Consider the following 23,863-nt stretch of genomic DNA (forward strand, 5'->3'; position numbering starts at 1 on the left):
AGTGAGCTTGACATCACTGGTGGGCAGGTTGTTGGAGGGAATCTTGAGGAACAGGATGTACATGTATTTGGAAAGGCAAGGGCTGATTGTGCTTTGTGCGTGGGAAATCATGTTTCATGAACTTGATTGAGTTTTTTGAAGAAGTAACAAAGAAGATTGATGAGAGCAGAATGGTGGATGTGATCCATATGGACTTCAGTAAGGCGTTCGACATGGTTCCTCATGGGAGACTGGTTAACAAGGTTAGATCTCATGGAATACAGGAATAATTAGCCATTTGGATACAGAACTGGCTTAAAGGTAGAAGACAGAGGGTGGTGTTGGAGGGTTGTTTTTCAGACTGGAGATTTGTGACCAGTGAAGTGCAATAAGGCTCGGTATTGGGTCCACTGTTTTTCGTCTTTTATATAAATGACTTGGATGTGAACATTGTAAGAATGGTTAGTAAATTTGCAGATGACACCAAAATTGGAGGTGTCATGGACAGTGAAGAAGATTACCTCAGAGTACAAGGGGAGCTTGATCAGATGGGCCAATGGGCTGAGAAGTGACAGATGGGAGTTTAATTTAGACAAACGCGAGGTGCTGCATTTTGGAAAAGCAAATCAGAGCAGGACTTAATGGTAAAGTGCTGAGGAGTGTTGCTGAACAAAGAGACCTTGGAATGCAGGATCGTAGTTCCTTGAAAGTAGAGTTTCAGTTTGACAGGATAGTGAAGGAGGCATTTAGTATGTTTTCCTTTATTGGTCAGAGACTAAGTATAGGAGTTGGGAGGTCATGCTGCAGCTGTACAGGAGATTGGTTAGGCCACTTTTGGAATATTGTGTGCAATTCTGGTCTCCTTCTTATCGGAAGGATATTGAAAGGGTTCAGAAAAGATTTACAAGGATGTTACCAGGTTGGGAGGATTTGAGCTATACGGAGAGGCTGAAGAGGCCAGGGTTGTTTTCCCAGGAGCGTCAGAGGCTGAGGGGTGATGTTATCGAGGATCATAAAATCATGAGGGACATGGATGGGATGAATAGACAAGGTCTTTTCCCTGGGGTGGCGGTATCCCAAACTCGAGGTTGAGGGTTAGGATGAAAGGAGAAAGATATAAAAGGGACCTAAGGGGCAACTTTTTCACACAGAGTATGGTGCGTGTATGGAATAAGCTGCCAGAGGAGGTGGTGGAGGCTGGTACAATTACAGCATTTAAAAGGCATCTGGATGGGTAAATGAATAGGAAGGGTTTCGAGGGATATGGGCCAAGGGCATATGGGAATAGATTAGGTTGGGATATCTGATAGACATGGATGAGTTGGACTATTGGGTCTGTTTCCATGCTGTATATCCGTATGATTCTATGACCGGAGCTTTTTAACTTCTCTTTCCCCTACATGGGTTTCCTTTTCCCTGTGGTAAGTTATCCTTATGATCTTTATTGAGATCTACTTTTCCCTTACCATGTGAGGATTTCTCTTTTCCCGAAAGTCCATCCCTCATGGATTGAAATTAATGTTGGAAGCCAAACTTTGACTTATCAACCAACTCAATCATCAGACATTTCAGCTGCTAACTTTGCTGTTTTAACTGTTTTAACAAGTTTGCACTACCTCAGGAAGTGAATTTTTGAACTCCTCTAAAATAATTGTTTCTCTAAGAGCATCATAGGTTTGCTCTATTTTTAATGCACTTATCCATCTCTCAAAATTACTTTGACCCTTTCAAGCTCAATATAGGTTTGACCAGGGTCCCTTCTTAGTTTTCTGAAACATTATCTGTAGGTTTCTGGCACAAGCTCATGTGCATTTTAAATGGCTTTCTTCACCTCCTCATATGCCCTACATAACTCTCTGATAGTAATGCAAAGACCTCATTAGCTCTACCTGTAAGTTCTGTTTGGATCAAAAAAACTCCACATGGTCACTGGCCATTTCATTTATTTAAGCCACCTTCTCTGATGAGATGAAAAAGATTACTACATCCTTCTCATCAAATTTAGGCAATGCTTTCAACAGATCCCCACCAGGCCTTTGGCTATGATGGGTTTGCTCATCCTCACTCTCTTCCTCACTAAGGTTCCCTTCAGCCTTCATCTCCATCCTTTTAAGCTGCCCTTCCTGCCTAAGTGCCAGCTTATGAAGTTCAAACTTTCTCTTTCTTCCTTTCTTCCCAATTTTTCTATTTCCTTTGCTTTTAATCAAAGTTCAAACAGTTTCATTTCTTTTTCTCTTTCTGTTTCTTTTGCCTCTAACTCACTCTGCTTCATTTTCAATTGAATTTTAGTGGTCTCCAAAGATTCCGATGGCATTTCCAGCAAATTTAAATGTTGAGCTATCACTGTAATTATCTCTCCTTTTCTTATGGACAAAGGTAACTCCAGTTCCAGCTTGTCTACCAATTACAGCAGCTTTGCCTTGTTCACTTTTTGTAAAGCCACCAAAGTCACTTCTTCCACCCCCAGAAAACTCATAGTGACTGAAACAGCCACTACTACTCCAAGCACTGTTTAAACCAACCAAATTCAACACCTGGAACAAAAGACATTAACACCTACACTCACTGCCTTTGAGTTCAACAACTCTAATCCCAAATTGGAACTAAAGAATAAATCACGCAAAGAGCCCCCAATCAATTATGGACTTAACCTGTCTGAAAACCCAACTGACTCTACAGCAACTTAAGGATGCTGTTCCAATTTTCTGCAACACTCCCATAAACATACCCCTTGGCAAAAAAGGTAAATTCAAACCCAGGTTCTTAGAAGAGAGATGTTAGAGAGACAGAGTATCAGCCAGGGATCATTTGCTGAAGCATGGAACCTCTTTTTGCAGTAGCTGCTTCTCTGTCTCCAGCAGTCTCTAACTGCTAAAACTAAACAAGAAAAATACCTGAACTGGGAGAACTAGCCATTCACTTTTCATTGTACACCTGTTTTTAAAAAAAACTAAGGCCTCCCCTGATTGTCGACTTAGGTAGTCTCTGGTTGCCATGTTGGCACCTCTGCTTTTACAATTCCTTTTGAAAACAAACCAAGAACAATATTACCTTGTTAAAGGAGCAGCATTGTCACATCCTCCTGTTTCTGAACACTGACCAAACTTAAAGTAGTTAATCTAAGGGGTGTGATTGCCTCCTGAAACAGTTCTCGGTTAACTCTCTCCCTACCTAATGTGTCACCATGTCTGAAGGTCAGACTTGAGCTCATAAACTCTGAGCCAGAGTTCCTCAAGCAACCAACATTTGCTACAGATGTGGTAACTATGAACCACAGTTACATGCCCTGGCTTCTCTATCTTAATTATTTAGTTTTTAATTTGCTTTTAAAAAAGTCTTTTTACTTTCTCTTTTAGTTTATAACCTGTATAGATTTCCTCTATTTACCTTCAATCTGAAAGTAATTTATAATAGACAGTCAAATTAGTAGCTACCGCCAACCATTACGGTTTACCTGCGATGCCACTCTTTTGTGCTGGGCCCAGATACTGGGCTTCAATTTATCCTATTTGAAAAGAATCTTGAGAACTATAACTCAAAACAAGGCAAGCAAAAAGCACCTTTTCCCCTCTGCACTGAATTCCCATGTTAAATTCCCTTAATTAGATACTGACTTGGACTGTGTCTCAGCTTACTAACTGCGTACTTTCAACAGGCCCTCTCTTAAATAGCAGATCTGTCTATTCACCACCGTTTGAGAAAAGTAAGTTCTAAATCTGTTACTCCTTACCCTAAAACTATGGCCTCTCAGTCTAGATTTTACACATTTACTTTGTCAATCCTTTTTAGTATCTTATAAACCTCAAACAGATTTCCTCTCATTTTTCTAAACTCCAGAGTATAAGCTGAAACAGCTCAATCTCTTTTCATACGTCAAACCCTTTCATACTACTTTCCTACAATTTATGCACAAGGCCCCCAGCTCCCTCTGCACAAAAGCATTCCCAAGTTTCTGTCCATATCTAAAAGTTGCCTTTCTATTACTCTGATCAAAATGGATCAGACTTATCCATTTTATTTGCAGATGACTGGCATTTATTAGTCATCCCTATTTCACTGAAGAAGACCTATTCAGATGAGTAGTCTGCAGATGTCATATTGAGGGTAGTTACCGTGTCAAGCATGTTGCTATGGGGCTGGCATCACATTTTTAGCATAAATTGCATCAGGGGACCAGTTGGAGCATTTAACAACAGAATCACAGCCTTTTTAAAAAACTGACAATTGCTTATCATTTCCAGAATATTGTTTTAACACAAATTCAAACTCCCAGCTTGCATGACAACTGGGCTCAAGTTCTCTGGGTTGCTACTTTAATAGAACAGCCATTACTCTTCTTTCTTCGGGTGATAGAGCTTAGCAGTAAGGAAAGATCACTGAAGTAGGTGGGAGAGGCCATTCAATAAATAAGGACACAAATTAGGAGCAGGAATATACCATATAGCCTCTTAGGTCTGTTCTGCCATTTGATAAAATCATAGCTTACTTGATTGCGGTCTCAGCTTCACTTTCCAGCCTGCTCCTATAACACTCAACTTCCTTTTTGAATGAAAACTGTCTAACTCAGCCTTGAATATTTTCAATGACTCAGCCTCCATGGCTCAGTGGGAGAATTTCCAAAAGCTATGGTCCTTTGAGAGAAGAAATTCCTATTTATCGAAATACACGACACCTTATTCTAGAATTGTGTCCTCCCTCCCCACATTTTACATTCCCCCTCAAGAGAGAGAAACATACTCTTAGCATCTAACCTGCTATATCCAATCCAAATTTTATGCTTTCTAATAAGATCACCTCTCATTCTTCTCAACTCCACTGTGCACGGTTCCAAATTGCTAAATTTTTTCTCATAAGACAAAATACTTCCATTCCAGGAATCAACAAAGTGAACTTTCTTTGAACTGTGTCCAACATCCTTCCTTAAGCGACTTATTATTAAATTGAATTCAAGGACACAGAACGTTACACAGAAATTAGCTCCATATGTCAATTGAGTGAGTGTTCTAGAAGACTATGAAACTTTTATGTTCTGTTGGAAAGACAGATGTTAAGTTTGGTTATAAATAGCCAAGCACAATCAGATTCCTGGCCTACCATGAGGATCTGAACTTCTCAGCATTGCTTCCTTACCGTGGTTTTGTCAGCCAGCAGCTTCTCAATCACCTCGATTAACTGGTCTTTCTGATCTTGGTCCAAACTGTAACAAAACAGGGGGGAGCACGAAGTCAGGATCAACTTAGTATTGAGCAATGATTACCCTGTGGCCACTTTCTCTGCTCCACTGAAGGTCCATTTAAATGGAAAGGTCAAGCTAATATGTCTTTGCAAGCAGCCCTGACAGTTCAAGTTCCCAGGGAGTTCCTGATGAAATTAGCAGATAGACACAACTCACCTATGGTCTAGACTAGCAAAATATAGCAGTGGGGGAGCAGTAAAAGAAGAGAATGAAGCGGAGATGGTGGCATAATGGCAAAGTCACTTCACCAGTAATGCAGAAGCCCAGGCAAATACTCTGGGGACACAGATTCAAACACTACCATAACAGCTCATGGAATTTAAATTAAATTAATAAATTTGGAATTAAAAAGCTAGTCTCAATAATAATGACCATGAAATATCAACGAGTCATAAAAACTGATTTGTTTCACTAATGGCATTTGAGGAATGAAATCTGCTTTCTTTACTAAGTCTGGCCAACACATGACTCCAGACCCACAGCAAAGTAATCGATTCTCCACTCCCCTCTGAAATGGCCTAACAATTCAATTCAAGGGAAATTGGGAATGAACAATGTTGGCCTTTCCTTTATTGTCCACATTCCATGAAAGAGTAAGGAAAAAAAAACACTGAACTACCTAAGTAAAACAAACAAGCTTCACCAATGGGAATGAAAGGTCCTGAATCATTGACAGGTGTTAACAAATGCTGAACTGCATCCAGATTTCCATGTATTTACAGTGAAGATCTTCCCACAATATCATATCACATTCTACTGATGTGACAGTATTACTTTGGTAATTTACCAATTGCTAATTGGTAAACCAGTAAATTATATCAACAAATAAAATTTAATCTAGCCCATTCTAAAAATGATTTGGAGATGTCGGTGTTGGACTGGGGTGTAAAAAGTTAAAAATCACACAACACCAGGTTATAGTCCAACAGATTTAATTGGAAGCACTAGCTTTCGGAGCGCCGCTCCTTCATCAGGTTCGGAGTGGCGCTCCGAAAGCTAGTGCTTCCAATTAAACCTGTTAGACTATAACCTGGTGTGTGATTTTTAACATTCTAAAAATGATTATTGATTTTGTTAATTATGCATGAAAGCACCTAGTAACTATTGCAGGAATATATCATGTGAGCCTTATTATACATTACGCTGTGGAATTCTTCAACATGGTCCTTTCTAAATCATCGCTGTCTGGAGGAGCTTGTTGTACATAAATTGACTTATTCTGCTTCCTGCATTAAGATTGAGTTAATACTTCAAAAGTATTTTGTTGGCAATAAAGCACTTTGGAAAATCACGAGGTCACAAAAGACCCCCACAATGTGGCCATGTAAATTATTTTCTTCTTGGTGAAACGCAAGTCTTTGAACATTAACAGAAAATTCAGAGACTCTTAATTCCAGATTTTTATTGAATTCAAATTCCACCATGTTTTATGGCAGGATTCGAACCCAGGTCCTGGATTAAAAGTCTAGCAATAATATCACAAGGCCATCACCTCCTCAGTGAAATTCAGGGCAAGCTGAAACAGGAAGGTTTTTTTTCAGGCTACAGATAAAGACAAAGTGAGATGTATGCAATTTCCCCATAGGCGAGGGAGATAATTTGTTCAAGCCACTTTATCTGAAAACCATGTAATACATTGACAACGCAATGATTACTCGAGAGTTAATATCCTTCTCCAGAGTGACTACACTCTGTTGTGTTAATAACTCTTAATTGGACTATATGTTGTCATGCAAGTTATTTTCTTCTTGGTGAAATTTAAGTTTTTGAACATTCACTGTAGTCTTCAGTTAGTGCAGTTATAATGGATTGAAGAGTATGGTGCTGAGAAAGCACAGCCAGTCAGGCAGCATCTGAGGAGCAGGGAGTAGATGTTTCGAGCATAATGAAGAGCTTATGCTTGAAACATTGGCTCTTCTGCTCCTTGGATGCTGTCTGACCGGCTATGCTCTTCCAGCACAACACTCTTCGACTCTGATCTCCAGCATCTGCAGTCCTCATTTTCTTGCAATTATATTGGCACCCGTTCCACAGAACCATAGAAATTATACAACACAAAAGGCATTCCTCCAAAACATAGTTACTCTCAGTTGCTAGTGCGTCTGCAAGAACCCTAATATTTAAGATATTTCACATGTTTTCATGTCTATTAATAAAAGACACAACAAGATTTCCAAGAGTTCCCACTGTTTGGCAATGCAAGGGATCATGTGAAAGTTTTACCTGTAGAGTTTTGGAATGGCGTGGGCAGCTGTCTTCCTGACATAAGGTGACATGTCAGATGCAGCCTCTTTTATTGCCAGCATCATAATGGGGACGATAATTGTGACACGGATGCTGGACAGGACACGGAGGGCACTGGCTCGAATCAGCTGGTTTGGGTCCTAGAAGTAGGAAAAGCAATCCAGAATTACACTTACCACCGATTTAAGATTATCAGTCCATTTCACAATGTGGCTCACTTATGCATGCTGAAAGCTACACATACTCATATGCAGGAATCTGTTCTCTGCAATCAAAAGGTACATCCATGGATATTGTGCCATTTTTGAATTAAACAAACGAGATAAGTATAATTGCTCTTGGCACATTTTTCAGGACAAGGCTATAACCATGCAGAGTTGAACTGCTAACCAATCAGCACCCATTTCTCATCGAGTATGAACTGTTGTTCCCTTTGAAAGATGGTATTTCTGGGAAATAAGGAAGAGATGATCACCTTGTTGGGAATGTACTATTGCCCACCCCCCCCCCCATTGGTCAGCAGGAAATTGAGAAACAAATGTGAAAGAAGATCTCAGTTACCTGTAAGAATATTATGATGATTACGTTAGGGGATTTTAACTTTCCAAACAGAGACTGCGACTGCCATATGTTCAGGGTTTAGATGGGGAGGAATTTGTTAAGCGTGTACAAGAAAATTTTTTGATTCTGTATGTGGATGTACCTGCAAACCTTGACCTACTCTTGGGAAATAAGTCAAGGCAGGTGACTGATGTGTAAGTTGGGGAGCACTTTAGGGCCAGTGGCAATAATTCTACTAGTTTTAAAATAGTGATGGAAAAGGATAGACCAGACCTAAAAGTGGTATTTCTAAATTGGAGGAAGACCAATTTTGATGGTATTAGGCAAAAACTTTCAAAAGTTAATTGGGGGGGCGGTAGTGGATATTCGCAAGTAAAGGCAAGGCAGGAAAATGGGAAGCCTTGAAAAATAAGATAACGAGAGTTCAAAGAGTGCATGCTCCTGTTCAGGTGAAGGGCAAGGCTGGTAGGTGTAGAGAATGCTGGAGGACTAGAGAAATTGAGGGTTTGGTCAAGAAAAAGAAGGAAGCATATGTCACCCAGACCCAACTCCTACCCTATTTCTCTAACCTCACATTTCCCATTGCTAATCCATCTAGCTAATCATCTGCAGACAGTCGAGCTGCAATTTTAAGGTTATACACCTTGTTGTCGTCTCCCCATTCACACCAAACAGAGGAAACAGTTTCTATCTGTCAACTGTTTCTTCAAGTCCCACTGAAGGACTAAATTCTCAAGAAAGGGATGTTCACAATATGGCCATATAGGTTGATTGTAAACAATAAAAGCAAAAAGTGTCAGAGAAACACGGAAAGTCTGGCAGCCTTTGTAGAAAATGAAAGACAACAAACATTCTTCTTCAGAATGGATTGGCTATCAAGTGAAAATCCTTCGAACACATACCACTGGCAGGTAGTAAGAACATGAAAGATTTCTAATAGCTATGTGAAAGTTGAAGCCTCTAACATAACTATCCATAGCTCTGGATACAACATACATGTACTGGTGCTCTTTGCCACATCAGCTCAATCTCTGAGTGAATTACAATACACAATGACCACTATCTACTCCACCAATTCCTTTTAATCAAATTGAACATCCCAATTAGATCATCTCTTATCTGCGATATCCAAAGGAACACAAGCCTAATCCAAGCAACCTGGCCCAGAATTTATTTCCTAATATGGTTCTAGTGAGTCTGTGGTACAGTTGCTCCAAAACCCTTAAATCATTCTGGAGGTGAGGTGCCCAGAAATCACTTGTGAAATAAAAATAGTAACTACTGAAAATGCTCAGCAAGTCTGGCAGCATTTGTGGAGAAAGGAAATATTAACACTTGGGTCCGAAGTGACCCTTCTTTGAAACTGAAGAGGGCTGAAAAAGTTATGAATTCTTTTCTTCACAAAAGGGGTAGGTGGAGCAAGTGGAACAGATGGTAAAGGTGTCTGACAGCAAAAGGCAAAGAGAGTGCTAATTGCAACAGAGAAGACATTTGGATGAAGAGTAGGTGTTAATAACAGAAAATAGGTACTGAGAACAGAATTATGTAATCAAGGCAATGGGTATATGGGGGAAGGGTGATAATCAAAATGGAGGACAAAATTTGTGCTCTAAAGTTGTTGAACTCAATGTTGAGTACTGAAAGCTGTTCAGTGCCAAAGTGGAAAAGTAATTACTCCTGACATAGTCAAAGATTTACATAACTTCTCTTTCAAATTCTGCATTTCTTCTATTTTAGAGACTGATTCTGACATTTTAACTTTTTTGTATTGATTCATCATCATCATTCATCACTAGCTATGTCAGCATTTATTACCCATCCCTAACTGCCCGTTAAGAGTTAACCACATTGTTGTGGGTCTGGAATCACTGTAGGTGAGAATGACAAAATCCTTCCCGAAAGAACATTAGTGAACCAGATGGGTTTTTCCAATAATTGACAATGGATTCATGATCATCATTAGACTCTTAATTCTATATTTTCATTGAATTCAAATTCCACTATCTTCCATGACAGGATTTGAACCCAGGTCCCCAGACATTAGCTGAGTCTCTGGATTAATAGTCTAACAATAATATCACATGGCTATCACCTTCACAGTGAAATACAGGCCGTCTTAAACAGGAAAGCTTCTTTTTCAAGCTACAGAAAAAGACAGAGAGAGACATATGTGATTTCCCCATTGGCAAGGAAGATAATTGGTTCAAGCCACTTTGCCTGTAAACCATGTAATATATTGACAACCCAATGATTACTCCAGAGTCAATATGCTCCTCCAGAGTGACTATGCTCTGTTGTGCTAATAACTCTTACCTGGACCATTATTGCATTGAGTAAATAAATATAAATAACTTCAAACAGCTACAACAGGAAAAGGAGATAGTTTCTCGGTAACATTCAATAACAAGTCACTGTAAGATTGACAATAATGACCTTTAATCCTCTCTGGAAGGTGCTGATGGAAAGTAAAGCCAGATCCTGCTGCTCCTCTGCATATCGAACCAGATAAACATAAACCAACTTCTTCACCTGCAAAGGCCGGGGTGGGGGTTAAGGTGGAAGAGAAAGAATTGACCATGAAATCGCAAAAGGTTTTCAAATCACAATCGAAAAATACAAAATAGCATAGCGAGAACATGGGAAATAGGAGTAGTTGTAGAGTAGTAGTAGTGCATGGCGGCTCAGTAGTTAGCACTGCTGCCTCACCGCGCCAGGGATTCAGGTTCAATTCTAGCCTCAGGCAACTGTCTGTGCAGAGTTTGCATTCTCCTCGTATCTGTGTGGATTTCCTCCCGTTTCCTCCCACAATCCAAAAATGTGCAGGTTGGATGAAATGGCCATGCTAAATTGCCCATAGTGTTTAGTCATGTGTAGGTTAGGTGCATTAGTCAGGGTTAAATATAGGGTAGGAGGAATGGGTCTGGGTGGGTTACTCTTCAGAGGGTCAGTGTGGACTTGTTGGGCTGAAGGGCCTGTTTCCACACTGAAGGGATTCTATGATTCTACGAAACCACTTGGCTCCTTAGGCCTGCTCTGCCATTCAACTAGATCATGGCTGAATTGTTACCTTTATGCATGTTCCCACCATATTCCTTCATATATTTAGCATCTGGAAACCTACTGATCTCTGAATTGAACTACTGAATAACTGAGACTTCAAATATTCACAACCATCTGAATCGATAAATTCCTCATTTCAGTCTTTGTCCTGCCCTTTATTCTGAGACTGTGCCCCCTAGTTCCAGACCCATTCCTAGACAGGGAAACATCTTTCCTGCATCTACCCTGTCAAGGCCTAGAAGAATTTTCCCTAGTGGTAGAGGGGAAAATGCTAGAATCTATGATAGGAAATGCAAGAACTGGTAACTTAGAAAATAATGATGAGGTTGAACAGAGTCATCATGGATTTAGAAATAGGAAATCACATCTGACAAGCCTTTTAGGGGGTTTTTGAAGTTGTAACTGTAGTGTTTGTAACAAGGTCAGCCAACTGGACCTCATGGAATATGTGTTCCCTGATTGGTTTCTGGTGTAATTTTTAGCACAGTCCAAAATATTTACTAAATGATGTCCAATAGCAGGGTCACATCTATTGATGGATACACTGTTCTGAGCCTTGTAATTAAGGGCTGGTTGAGTATGATTGGTATGCTGCCTACTGCAAATGGTCAATGAGATGGATTAGTCCTTTGGCCCAAGCAATTCACAATCTACATCAACGATTTGATGTAGTGATCAAATATAATATTTGCCATGTTTACCATTGATGCAAAAGCAAGGATAGGAAGGTGAGTTATGAGAAGAATACAAAAGTGCTTCAACAAGAGACTGATAGCATGGGAAAAGATTTAGCATACGGAATACAATGCGGAGAAAATATGGAGTTATACACTTCGGTAAGAGAAACAAAAATTCCGAGTATTTCTGAAACGGTGAGAGATTGGGAAATGTTTTTGTTTAAAGACACTGATGTCTTCATCAAGAGTCACTGAAGGTTAACATGCATGTGTGGCAAGCAAGTAGGAAAACAAATGGTCTATTGGCTTTTCTTGCAACATGTTTTGAAAACAAGAGTAGAGAAGTTTTGTTGCAACTTTTTAAAAAAGCCTTGGTGAGACTGCACCTGGGGAAGAAAGAGCTGAATACTTTAAACAAATGGAGTGAACTCAGTAATTTTGGTTTTGTTCATGGGATGTGGACACTGCTATTGACCATCTCTTATTGCCCTGGAGAAGGTGGTGAGGAACTTTCTTGACCTGCTGTAGCCCATGTAGTGTCGATACAAAATGTTGTTAAGGAGGGAGTTCTGGGATTTTGATCCAGCTGCAGTAAAGGATAGATGATATAAAAAGATGACTCCTACTTAGTTCAAGGGCAATGAGGAATGGTCAACAAATACTAGACTTCCCAGTGCCACCCACATTCCATAAAAAAAAGAGAAAAACACTCTGCTACTGTGGTTCACTCTGGTGATTTTAGGAGGCTCATTCGCTAAATCCCTTCACACTCATAACGGGGTGAGAAATTTCACTTACCTCAATGTTTTTGCAGGCAACATTCTTCACCACTGCAGGAAAGAGTTCTGAAGCATTCTTTCCTCTGGCAATCATCTGCAAATCAAATAAAAAACACAAAAACTTTCACTCACTATTGAGAAATACTGGCATTATTGATTGCATTATACCAAGCTGTATAAACTGCTCACTAGCTAAGGGTCAAAAACACTCTCCCCAGCTCTGGCAACTCAGTGACCACACTTCAAAGAATAAATCTCATTGGTTGTGAGGACCTTTGGGACATTCTAAAAAGCAAGACTTTCTTTTGTGTTTTTATTTCTTATTTTTGCTGGTTTGTCCAGTCTTAAGCATAAAGGGGAGTTTGGATTGGTCTGACTTTAATTGCTGTATGAAATGAATACTGGAATATATCAAGATCTGTTGGTTGCAGCAGCAACTCAAAATAAACATTACCTTAAAACTCTGCACCACTTGAGGTTCCCTGATGCCCACCTGTGGGCCAGTGGAACAAAAGATTCATTATCAAGTTAAATGAAAGTCCAAATGTAACTTGATGGCTGGTAACCAACACAAGTCCATAGATAAACAGAGCTCCATTAAGCTGCAGGATGTTTCAGAGATCCACAAAAGCTGCACAGTAGATTAGCTAATGAGTGGGGCTTAACAGACAGTTTTTCACAATGTGCTGTGGACTTGTATCGCATTTCCCTTTCTGGCCACATTTCACGCCTCAGCCCGATCTGAGGATTGAGTTCTTCACTCAAGGTAAATAAATGGAAACCAACAGATATAGTGTACAGGTCATAGAAGCATAGATTCCTTGCAGTGTGGAAACAGGTTCAAGGCCCAACACGTCCACATCGACTCTCCGAAGAGTAACCCTACCAGACCCATTCCCCTATCTTATTATCCTACATTTACCCCTGATGAATGCACCTAACCCTGAACACTATTGGCAATTAACATGGCCAATTCATCTAACCTGCACATCTTTGGACTGTGGGAGGAATCCCACGGGGAGAAGGTGCAAACTCCACTTAAAGTTGCCCAAGACTGGAATCGAACCCAGGTCCCTGGTGCTGTGATGGAGCAGTGTTAACCACTGAGCCACCGTGTCGTCCTGTTAGAATGTGTATTTAGTCAACATGAATTTGCTGTAACATGATTGATGAATTGAGGACACTGTATCTATGGTGCAAAGTTTTAAAATGCATGTTGGTTGTAACGCGATTACAGCACTAACACCTGAAGTGATGTTTCTAAAGCACAATTTTCATATAACACGGGGTTGCAAAGAGTACAACCATCATGTTACAGAAGAACTGACTGTATTTGGAGTTGGAACGGGGTTGTGGTGAGGTGTCAGAAAATAAGAACTTATAGTATTGCGGATGATATATTAGCTTGGCTAATACATAATGGAGAGGATGGAATCATAGAGACAGAGATGTAAGTACAGCAACAGACTCCTCAGGCCAACTCATCCATGCCGACCATATAACCTAAATTAATCTAGTCCCATTTGCCAGCCTTTGGCCCCTTTCCCTCTAAACCCTTCCTATTCATATACCCATCCAGATGCCTTTTAAGTGTTGTACCACATCCTCTGGAAACCCATTCCAAACATACACCACCCTGTGTGTGAAAAGGTGCCTTTTAAATCTTTCTCCTCTCAACATAAACCTATTCCATCTGGTTGTGAACTCCCCTACCCCAGGGAAAAGACTGTGTTTATTTACCTTACCTATGCCCCTCACGATTTTATAAACATCTATAAGGTCACCCCTCATGCCTGATGAAGGGCTTATGCCTGAAAAGTCGATTCCCCTGCTCCTCGGATACTGCCTGACCTGCTGTGCTTTTCCAACACCACATTCTCGACATTGGAGTGTAGGTTCATAGTTCCTTGAAAGTGGAGTCACAGGCAGATAGATAGGATAGCAAAGAAAGCATTTAGTATGTTTTCCTTTATTGGTCAATGCATTAAGTGTAGGAGTTGGGAAGTCATTTTGCAGCTGTACAAGACATTGGCATACTCACACTTTTGGAACACTATGTGCAATTCTGGTCTCGCTGCTATAGGAAAGGTAGTGAAACTTGAAAGGGTTCAGAAAAGATTTAGAATTGGAGGGTTTGAGCTATAGGGAGAGGATGAATAGGCTGGGGCTATTTTCCCTGGACCATCGCAGCTGAGGGGTGACCTTATAGATGTTTATAAAATTGTGAGGGGCATAGGTAAGGTAAATAAACACAGTCTTTTCCCTGGGGTGGGGGAGTTCACAACCAGATGGCATGCCTGATGAAGGGCTTGTGTCCGAAACATCAATTCTCCTGCTCCTCGGATATTGCCTGACCTGCTGTGCTTTTCTAGCACCACACTGTCGACTCTGATCTTCAGCATCTGCAGTCCTCACTTTCACCTACATTCCAATGTCTCTGTTCAGCAACACTCCCCAGGACCTCACCATTAACTATATACTTCCTAACCCGATTTGCCTTTCCAAAATATATCATCTCACATTTATCTAAATTAAACTTCATCTGCCACTCCTCAGCCCATCAAGATCCTGTGGAACTCCTCGCTCTCCAATACACCTCCAATTTTGGTGTCATCTGTAAAGTTACCAACCATACCACCTATGCTCCCATCCAAATCATTTATATAAATGACGAAAAGCAGTGGCCCTAGCACGATCCTTGTGCACTGGTCACAGGCCTCCAGTCTGAAAAGCAAACTCTATACACCTCTTCTACCTTTTAGCCAGTTCTGTATCCAAATGGCTAGTTCTCCCTGTATTCCATGAGATCCAATCTTGCTAACCAGACTCTCATGAGGAACCTTGTTGAAAGCCTTACTGAAGTCCATATAGATCATGTCCACCAGTCTACCCTCATCAATCCTCTTTGTTATTTCTTCAAAAAACTAAATCAAGTTCGTGAGACACAATTTCCAATGAGCAAAGCCATGCTGACTATCCCGAATCAGCCTTTGCTTATCCTAATACATATAAATCCTGTCCTTCAAGATTCCCTCAATATCTATAGTTCCCTGGCTTTTCCTTACCAACTATCCTAAATAGTGATACCATGTTAGCCAAATTCCAGTCTTCCAAGACCTCACCTACTGCTATCAATGATACAAATATCTCAACAAGGAGCTCAGATATAACCATCAGATGGAGATGAGAAGACACAGCACCTGAATCAAACTGTACAAATGTAACTGATCACACATTTTAATGCCATACATTCTGTCATATTTTTAATATATTCCCATTTTATGTTGTTCTGCCCATATTTTAATTTAAAAAGCTGTGACCATATAATTACATCCTCCTGTTGTGCTGCCTCTGTTGGTGGGAGAGTATAATTACTCCATCACCAATTGATATTGGCAATTCCCATGGTAAATAGCAATAATATTGACAAGTCCCTAACACAACTTCAATCTTAGATAGTTAACTCTATCCTTCTCCCATCTGCCTAAAGCTTAACCATTTCCAACTTGGTTTCTATTTCACCATCAGCTGTGTTTGCAATTCCAAATCCCGTCCTTCCCCAGTGCCACATACCTTGACCTCTACTACTACCTCCATTGATCCATTATTGAAATTCTCATTAATACCTTTCTTCCTCTGAGATTCAACTATTCTAATGTATTCTAGGTTGGCCTCCCACTTAGTATCTCTTTAGTCAACAATTCATTCAAAACTCTAATGCCAATCTCCTCACTTGCAGGAAGTCCTTTTTGTCTTTGACCTCCTCACTATTCTTACTGACCTACACTGGTCCAGAAATGCATATCATCCTTGCTTCCAGAGTTCTTAAAGGCACTGCCCTATTGCTAAACTCCTCCAGGCCTTACAATCCTTTGTGATTAGCTAGGCACTGAAAAGGAGAGGGGAGGGGCATGAGAGATGAAGAGGCTGAGGGTAGGAGATGTAGAGAAAGAGGGAGAGGACAAGAGAAACATAAATAGAAACAGAGAAGGGAAAAGGGTCAAAAGAGATATACAGAATAGAGAGAGGTGCAGAGATAGAGAAAAAGTAGGAGATAGGGATAGGGAAATTATGGTAAAGATCACGTTCCAATTCATCACATTCTACAAATTATCTATCCCAAGCATGTACATCATTGGTTATATTTCGATTATTTTTAATTTATTGCCCATCCCTTTTTGCCCTTGACAAGATGTAGTGAGCCTTCTTCTTGAATCATTGTAGCCTACGTGCTATAGGTAGACCCACAAAGTCATTAGGAAGTGTGTTCCAGGAATTTGTTCCAGCAATACTGAAGGATTGGCGATGCAATTTCAAGTCTAGATGTTGAGTGATTTGGAGGGAAACAGCAGGTGGTGGTATTGTTATGTATCTGCTGCCTGTCCTCGCCCTTCCAAGTGATAGTGATTTTGGGTTTACAAGGTTCTGCCTAAGGAGCCTTGGTGAATGTCTACTGTGCATTTTGTCGGCAGTACACACTGCTAGTGTACATCGATGCTGGAGGGATTAAATGTCTGTGGATGTGGTGCCAATCAAGTGGACTGCTTTGTCCTAAATGGTATCAAGTTTCCTGAGTGTTGTTGGAGCTGCACACATCCAGAGAAGTGGGGAGTATTCTATCGCACATCCAATTTACACTTGAAATGTGCCTTGTAGATGGTGGATAGGCTTTGGTGAGTCAGGAGGAGAGTTATTCACAATTACATTATGTGCATACTGGCATAATCTTAAAGATCCTATTTTGTGCCCAAAGCAAGACCTTACATTAAAGGACTGAAGATAGGGAAAGAAAGGACCTTTCCTTTTTGCAACATAGTAGAGGCTAATTAAAAAATAAATAAAACCTAAAATAATTTGATATAAATAATTTAGTAGATGCAGGCATGGAAATTGTTATCCACACCACTGATAAATATTTAAGATGTCACTGTGAGTTCTCTGTCCTGGCAGCTGTTCCTGGAACTAGCAGAAGCCAGATCCCCACCCATGCATTGCAGAGCTGTCCCCATCCCACAGGAATTTCACAGGATCCAGGACAAGTGTTACTTAAAGAAACCCAGAGTCAAATGAAGTCCATTAGTGTTACCCCAGCATGTTAATTATGCAATGATATGAAGACAATGGTGTAATGTTCGTGACACAGGACCAGTAATCCAGAGGCCCAGATTGCTAGTTTGCGGATTGATGCAAAAAATCATCAGAGATGGGAATTTACCATCCTTATCCAGTCTAGCCTACACATGGCTCCAGACTCTCAGTCAATGGTTGATTTTCAATTGACTTCACTCAGTTAAAGGCAATTGGGGATGGGAACAAACATTGACCTCGTCAGCAATGCCACATTCCATGAAAGAAAAAAGAACTACGAAAGGAAGGGTCAATGGGGGAGCAAAATACTGCAATTCTTTCCTCTTATGCAAGACCACTTAAGAGTCAAGTTTTAACCAACTGTCCAGACAATGACAGTGGCATCAAGGTTGATTAGATTTGATTACTTACAGTGTGGAAACAGGCCCTTCGGCCCAAAAAAGTCCACACTGACCCTCTGAAGAGCAACCCACCCAGACCCATTCCCCTACATTTACCCCTTCACCTAATACTACAGGCAATTGAGCATGGCCAGTTCACCTAACCTGCACATCTTTGGACTGTGGGAGAAAACCAGAGCACCTGGAAGAAACCCACACAGACACAGGGAGAATGTGAAAACTCCATACAGACAGTTGCCCGAGGCAGGAATTGAACCCAGGTCTTTGGCGCTGTAAGGCAGCAGTGCTAACCACTGTGCCACCATGCTGTACCCTGTGCTGAGGGAGTTCCTGAACAGAGGAACTATCAATTAATTTATATCAATAGTGACGCATCCACAGGAATCTCTGTTCACATTTTTCATCAGAAACTTCTATTTATAATGAGCTTTCCATGTAAACTTGTCACACTGAAATGACATGTTAGGAAAATATGGGAAATTAGTACATTCCAGTAGACCTCCTGAGAGAATATAAGTGGTAATAGGCATGGCGCAAGTTGATAAACCTGCACAATGCCCAGAGAAAATGCAAGTAAGTGCAAATAGTGTTTGCGGTCTCCAATACTGTACTAACATCAATTTTTTAGATGAGTATTATGGAAGTGACTATAATCCCATCTTCAAATCTCTCAATAATTACTGTAAGACATTTTTCAATCTTTCATGGAACATAGTGTCGCTGGCAAGGCTAGCATTTGTAGCCCATCCCTAATTGTCCTTAAACCGAGTGACTTGCTCAGCCATTTCAGAGGCAGTTAAGAATAATCCACGTTGTTGTGGATGTGGATCTGTAGTATGACTTTTTAAAATTCAGATGAGAAAGCAGACAGAATCTCAGTTTAACATCTCATCTGGAAGGTAGCACCTCTAACAGTACACTTCCTCAGTACACTGAAACTATCAGTCTAGATTGTGTGTTGAAGTCTCTGAAGCTGGATTTAAGTCTGGAACTTTACAACTGAGGTAAGAATGTGATCAACTGAGCTACAGTATACTTCATTTTCATGGGGAAATCCATCTTTTGAGAGTAAGCTTTCAGCCATCCCATCTACCTGTTTCTATGGGTGGAATCTGACATTTTATTTAAGTGTGGCGGTGACTGTAAAGATAAATGACATACCACCCTCCTCAGCAGCACAAAAAGAAAGATCACCATACCTTCTGTCTATCAAGTACTTAAGTAGTTGCCTAGTGGGCTTTCAGCTGTGTATCAATACATAGGACATGAAAATTGAGTCCCACCTAAATACCCTGGGAGTCATCAGGCAGCAGCCACTCCAAGCCAGTGGGTCAGGAGACATGGCTGTTGTCAGAACAGCAACCAAAATGCAAAAGAACAGAACCATGTACCTTTTTGAGGTAGGGCTCAAAGAAGGAGTGCTGTCAGGGAAGAGGCAAGAAGAAAGGCAGTCAGATGGTCAACAAAGGCCAAAGTGCTGCCCATATCTGTGCCTCTGATTATATCCAAATTCGGGAAGATCAAGGCCAAACCACACATAACCAGTCAGGCGGTTTGCTCCACTTTAACAGCTGGGAAGGCTCTTTTCTTGCCTGCCAGGAACAGATACAATGGTGTGAGGAGGTCAATTGATTCCCACTTTAGGCTTTCAATTGGTGACAGGAGAAATTAATTCCTGCGTTGATGGGTATCTCCCCAGATGGGTCTCTGGACTCCAAGGTATTGTCTTCCTGCCTCTAATTATTCTGATTCTTCCACCTGGATTCAATGTTCAATTCTGGAGCTGAAGCTGGAGCAAGATGAACTTCAGATCATTCAGGAGGCTGAGGGGGTGATAGAGAGGAGTTATAGGGGTAGTTGTACATAAGTTACAGGATAAAGCTAGCTGGGTGACCATCAGGAGAAAGAAAGGGAATATGCAGACAGTACAGGGACTCCCTGTGACTGTTCCCCTCAATAATAAGTATACTGTTTCAGATACTGTTGTAGGGAACAGATCTACCAGGAGAAAGTGGCTAGGTTTCTGGCACTGAGCCTGGCTCTGTGGCTCAGAAGGGAAGGGGGCAAGAATAGGAGAGTGATTGTGATAGGAGATTCAATTATGAGAGGGTCAGACAGGAGGTCCTGTGGTCGTGTGTGGGACTCCTGCATGGTATGTTGCCTCCTAGGTGCCTGGGTCAAGGATGTCTTGGATCGAGTCTACAGGATTCTTAAGGGGGAGGAAGAGCATCCAGAGATTGTAGCACACATCGGTACCAATGACATAGCTAGGGAAAGGGAGAAGGACCTGAAAAGAAAATTCATGGAATTAGGTTGGAAGCTAGAAGGCAGGATGAGCATAGTAATGTCAGGATTTCTACCGGTGCCACGGGCTAGTGAGGCTAGGAAGATACAGCGAGTGCCGATGAACATGTGGCTGCAGGGCTAGGAGGGAGGGCTTCAGATGTATGGATCATTGGGATACCTTCTGGGGAAAATGGGATCTGTACAAGAAGGTCAGTTGGTACCTGAACTGGAGGTTGTACCTAAACTGAACTGACCTGAAATGACATCCATGGTGGGAGGTTTGCTAGAGAACTTCAGGAGAGTTTAAACTAGATTGGCACAGGGCTAGGAACCTGAGCTACAGATCAGATGATAGAGTAGGTAGTGAACAGCCAGGTACAGCATGCAGAGAGTCTGTGAGGAGGGATAGACACTTGATAGGGCAAAGATGCAGTCTGTGTGATGGGTTGAAGTGTGGCTATGCAAGAAGTATCAGGAATAAGGGTGACGAACTTAGAGCATGGATCAGTACTTGGAGCTACAATGTTGTGACCATTACGGAAACTTGGATATCACAGGGGCAGGAATGGTTATTGGATGTTCCAGAGTTTAGATGTTTCAAAACGAATGGGGGTAGAAGGCAAAAGAGGTGGACGGGTGGCATTACTAATCAGGGATAGTGTCACAACTTCAGAAAGGGAAGTTGTTGGTGAGTATTTGTCTACAGAGTCAGTGGAAGTCAGAAACAGGAAAGGAGCAGTCACTTTATTGGGAGTTTTCTATAGACCCACCAATAGCAACAGAGACACGGAGCAGCAGATCGGGAGGCAGATTTTAGAAAGGTGCACAGTGTCTTGGGTGACTTTAACTTCGCTAATATTGATTGGAACTATTTTAGTTCAAATAGTTTTGGAGACAGCAGTTTTTGTCAACTGTGTCCAGGAAGGGTTCCTGACTCAATATGTAGGTAGGCCAACTAGAGGGGAAGCCATATTGGATTTGCTGCTTGGCATTGAACCATGCCAGGTGTCAGATCTCTTGGGAGAGCATTTTGGTAATAGAGATCACAACTCACTGACCTTTACTGTACTCAGAGAGGGAAAGGGGCAGATGGTATGAGAACATATTTAAATGGGGAAGAAGGAATTATAATGCTATTAGGCAGGAACTTGGGCACCTACATTGGGAACCGACGTTCCCAGGCAAATGTATGACAGAAATGTGGAGGCTGTTTAGGAAGCATTTGCTGATAATGTTGGATTGGTTTGTCCCATTGAGGTACGGAAGGAGCCTTGGATGACAAAGGATATGGAATATCTGGTCAAGGGGAAGAAGGAACCTTACTTAAGATTGAGGAGGCAAGGATCAGATAGGGCTTTAGAGAGTTACAAGGTAGCCAGGAAGGAACTGAAGAATGGACTAAGGAGAGCTAGAAGGGAGCATTAAAAAGCCTTGGCAGTTAGGATTAAGGAAAATCCTAAGGTATTCCACACTTATGTGAGGAACAAGAGGATGGCCAGAGTGAGGGTAGGCCAATCAGGGAGAGTGGAGGGAACATGCAGCTGGAGTTGAAGGTAGGGGAGCTCCTCAATGAATACTTTGCTTCAGTATTCACTACTGTTAGAGACCTTTATGTTTCTGAGGACAGTGTGAAACAGACTGATATGCCCAAACAAGTTGATGTTAGGAAGGAGAATATGCTGAAAACTTTGAAAAACATAGAGATAAGTAAAACTTGCCTGGGTCAGAGGAGATATACTTGAGCTTACTACAGAAAGCGAGGGAAGAGATTGCTGTGCCTTTGGCAATAATCTTTGTGTCCTCACTGTCCACTGGAGTAGTGCCAGGTGATTGGAGGTGACAAATGTTATTCCCTTGCTCGAAAAAGGGAATATGGATAATCCTAGGAATTACAGACCAGTCAGTCTTAGGTCAATGTTGTGCAAAGTATTGGAAAGAATTGAGAGACAGGATTTATGATTATTTGGAAAAGCATAGTTTGATTAGAGATAGTCAGCACGGCTTTGTGAGGGGAAGGTCATGTCACTCAAACCTTGTTGAATTCTTTGAGGATGTGACCAAACATATTGATAAAGGTGGAGCAGTGGATGTAGTGTACATGGATTTTAGCAAGGCATTTGACAAGGTTCCCCATGGTAGACTTCTTCAGAAAGTAAGAAGGCATGGGATATAGGGAAATCTGCCTGTCTGGATACAGAATTGGCTGGACCATAAAAGACAGAGGGTGGTGGTGGTATTCAGCTTGGACTTGGTGACTAGTGGTGTTCCACAGGGATCGATTCTGGGACCTACGTTCTTTGTAATTTTTATAAATGACTTGGCTGAGGAAGTGGAAGGATAGGTTAGTAAGTTTGTCAATGACACACAGGTTGGTGGAGTTGTGGATAGTGTGGAGGGCTGTTATAGGTTGCTATGGGACATTGTCAGGATGCAGAACTGGATTGATAAGCGGCAGATGGAGTTCAACCTGGAAAAATGTGAAGTGATTTGCTTTGGAAGGTTGAATTTGAATGCAGAATACAGGGTTAAAGGCAGAATTCTTAGCAGTGTGGAGGGCAGAGGGATCTTTGGCTCCATGTCCATAGATCCCTTAAAGTTGCCACCCAAGGGTTGTAAGAAGGTGTATGGTATGTTGGCTCTCGTTAGCAGGGGGACTGAGTTTAAGAGACACAAGGCTATGCTGCAGCTCTATAAAGTCCTGATTAGACCACACTTGGAATATTGTGTTCATTTCTGGTCACCTCATTATAGGAAAGATGTGGAAGCTTTAGAGAAGGTGCAGAGGAGGTTTATCAGGATGCTGCCAGGACTGGAGGGTGTGTCTTATGAAGAAAAGTTGAGGGAGCTAGAGTTTTGTTCATTGGAGCAAAGAAGGGTGAGAGGTGACTTGATAGAGGTGTACAAGATGATGAGAGGCATAGATAGAGTGAATGGTCAGAGACTTTTTCCCAGGGTAGAAATGGCTATCACAAGGGGACTTAATTTTAAAGATGATTGGAGGAAGGATTAGGGGAGATGTCAGAGGTAGGTTCTTTACACAGAGAGTGGTGGGTGCGTGGAATGCACTACCAGCGGTGGCAGTAGAGTCAGATATATTAGAGACATTTAAGCAATCCTGGAAAGGCACTTGGAAGATTAGTACAATGTAGATTAGTCTGATCGTAGAGTAAGATAAATAGTTGGCACAACATTGAGGGCCGAAGGGTCTGTACTGTGCTGTACTGTTCTAAGTTCTAATTCAAAAGGATGAAGTTAGAAAAACCTGCAGGAAACAATTCCATACGTGGACATTTCTGTGATTATATGAGCACAGCAAACCACATCTATAAGATGGAGGAGCAGAAATAGGTCATTTGGCCCTGCCATTCAATCAGACACAAGCTGATCTAATCATTCTCAACCCATTGTCCTGCCTTTTCCCCATACTTGATTCCCTACTGATTATAGATCTGACTATTTCAGCTTTGAATATACCGAATGAATCAGTCTCAGCAGTGTTCCGCAATAAAGAGTTCCACAGATTGACTACCCTCTGAGAGAAAAAGATCCTCT

General features: G+C 41.3%; 1 protein-coding gene across 7 annotated transcripts in view; it reads right to left on the reverse strand.

Annotated features, from left to right (window-relative positions):
* Window positions 1–23,863, reverse strand: part of ap3b2 (adaptor related protein complex 3 subunit beta 2) — a 232,821-nt gene that overhangs the window by 118,160 nt on the left and 90,798 nt on the right. For all 7 annotated transcript variants that reach the window (XM_072553206.1, XM_072553202.1, XM_072553204.1 and 4 more), the window contains 4 exons: window positions 12,556–12,630; window positions 10,454–10,549; window positions 7,439–7,599; window positions 5,110–5,176 (listed from right to left, as the gene is read on the reverse strand). In XM_072553206.1, the coding sequence (XP_072409307.1) occupies window positions 5,110–5,176; window positions 7,439–7,599; window positions 10,454–10,549; window positions 12,556–12,630 (399 nt within the window). The remainder of the gene's footprint in view (window positions 1–5,109; window positions 5,177–7,438; window positions 7,600–10,453; window positions 10,550–12,555; window positions 12,631–23,863) is intronic.

Source organism: Chiloscyllium punctatum, chromosome 33, assembly GCF_047496795.1.
Source record: "Chiloscyllium punctatum isolate Juve2018m chromosome 33, sChiPun1.3, whole genome shotgun sequence".
In the NCBI taxonomy this organism is placed as follows: Eukaryota; Metazoa; Chordata; class Chondrichthyes; order Orectolobiformes; family Hemiscylliidae; genus Chiloscyllium; species Chiloscyllium punctatum.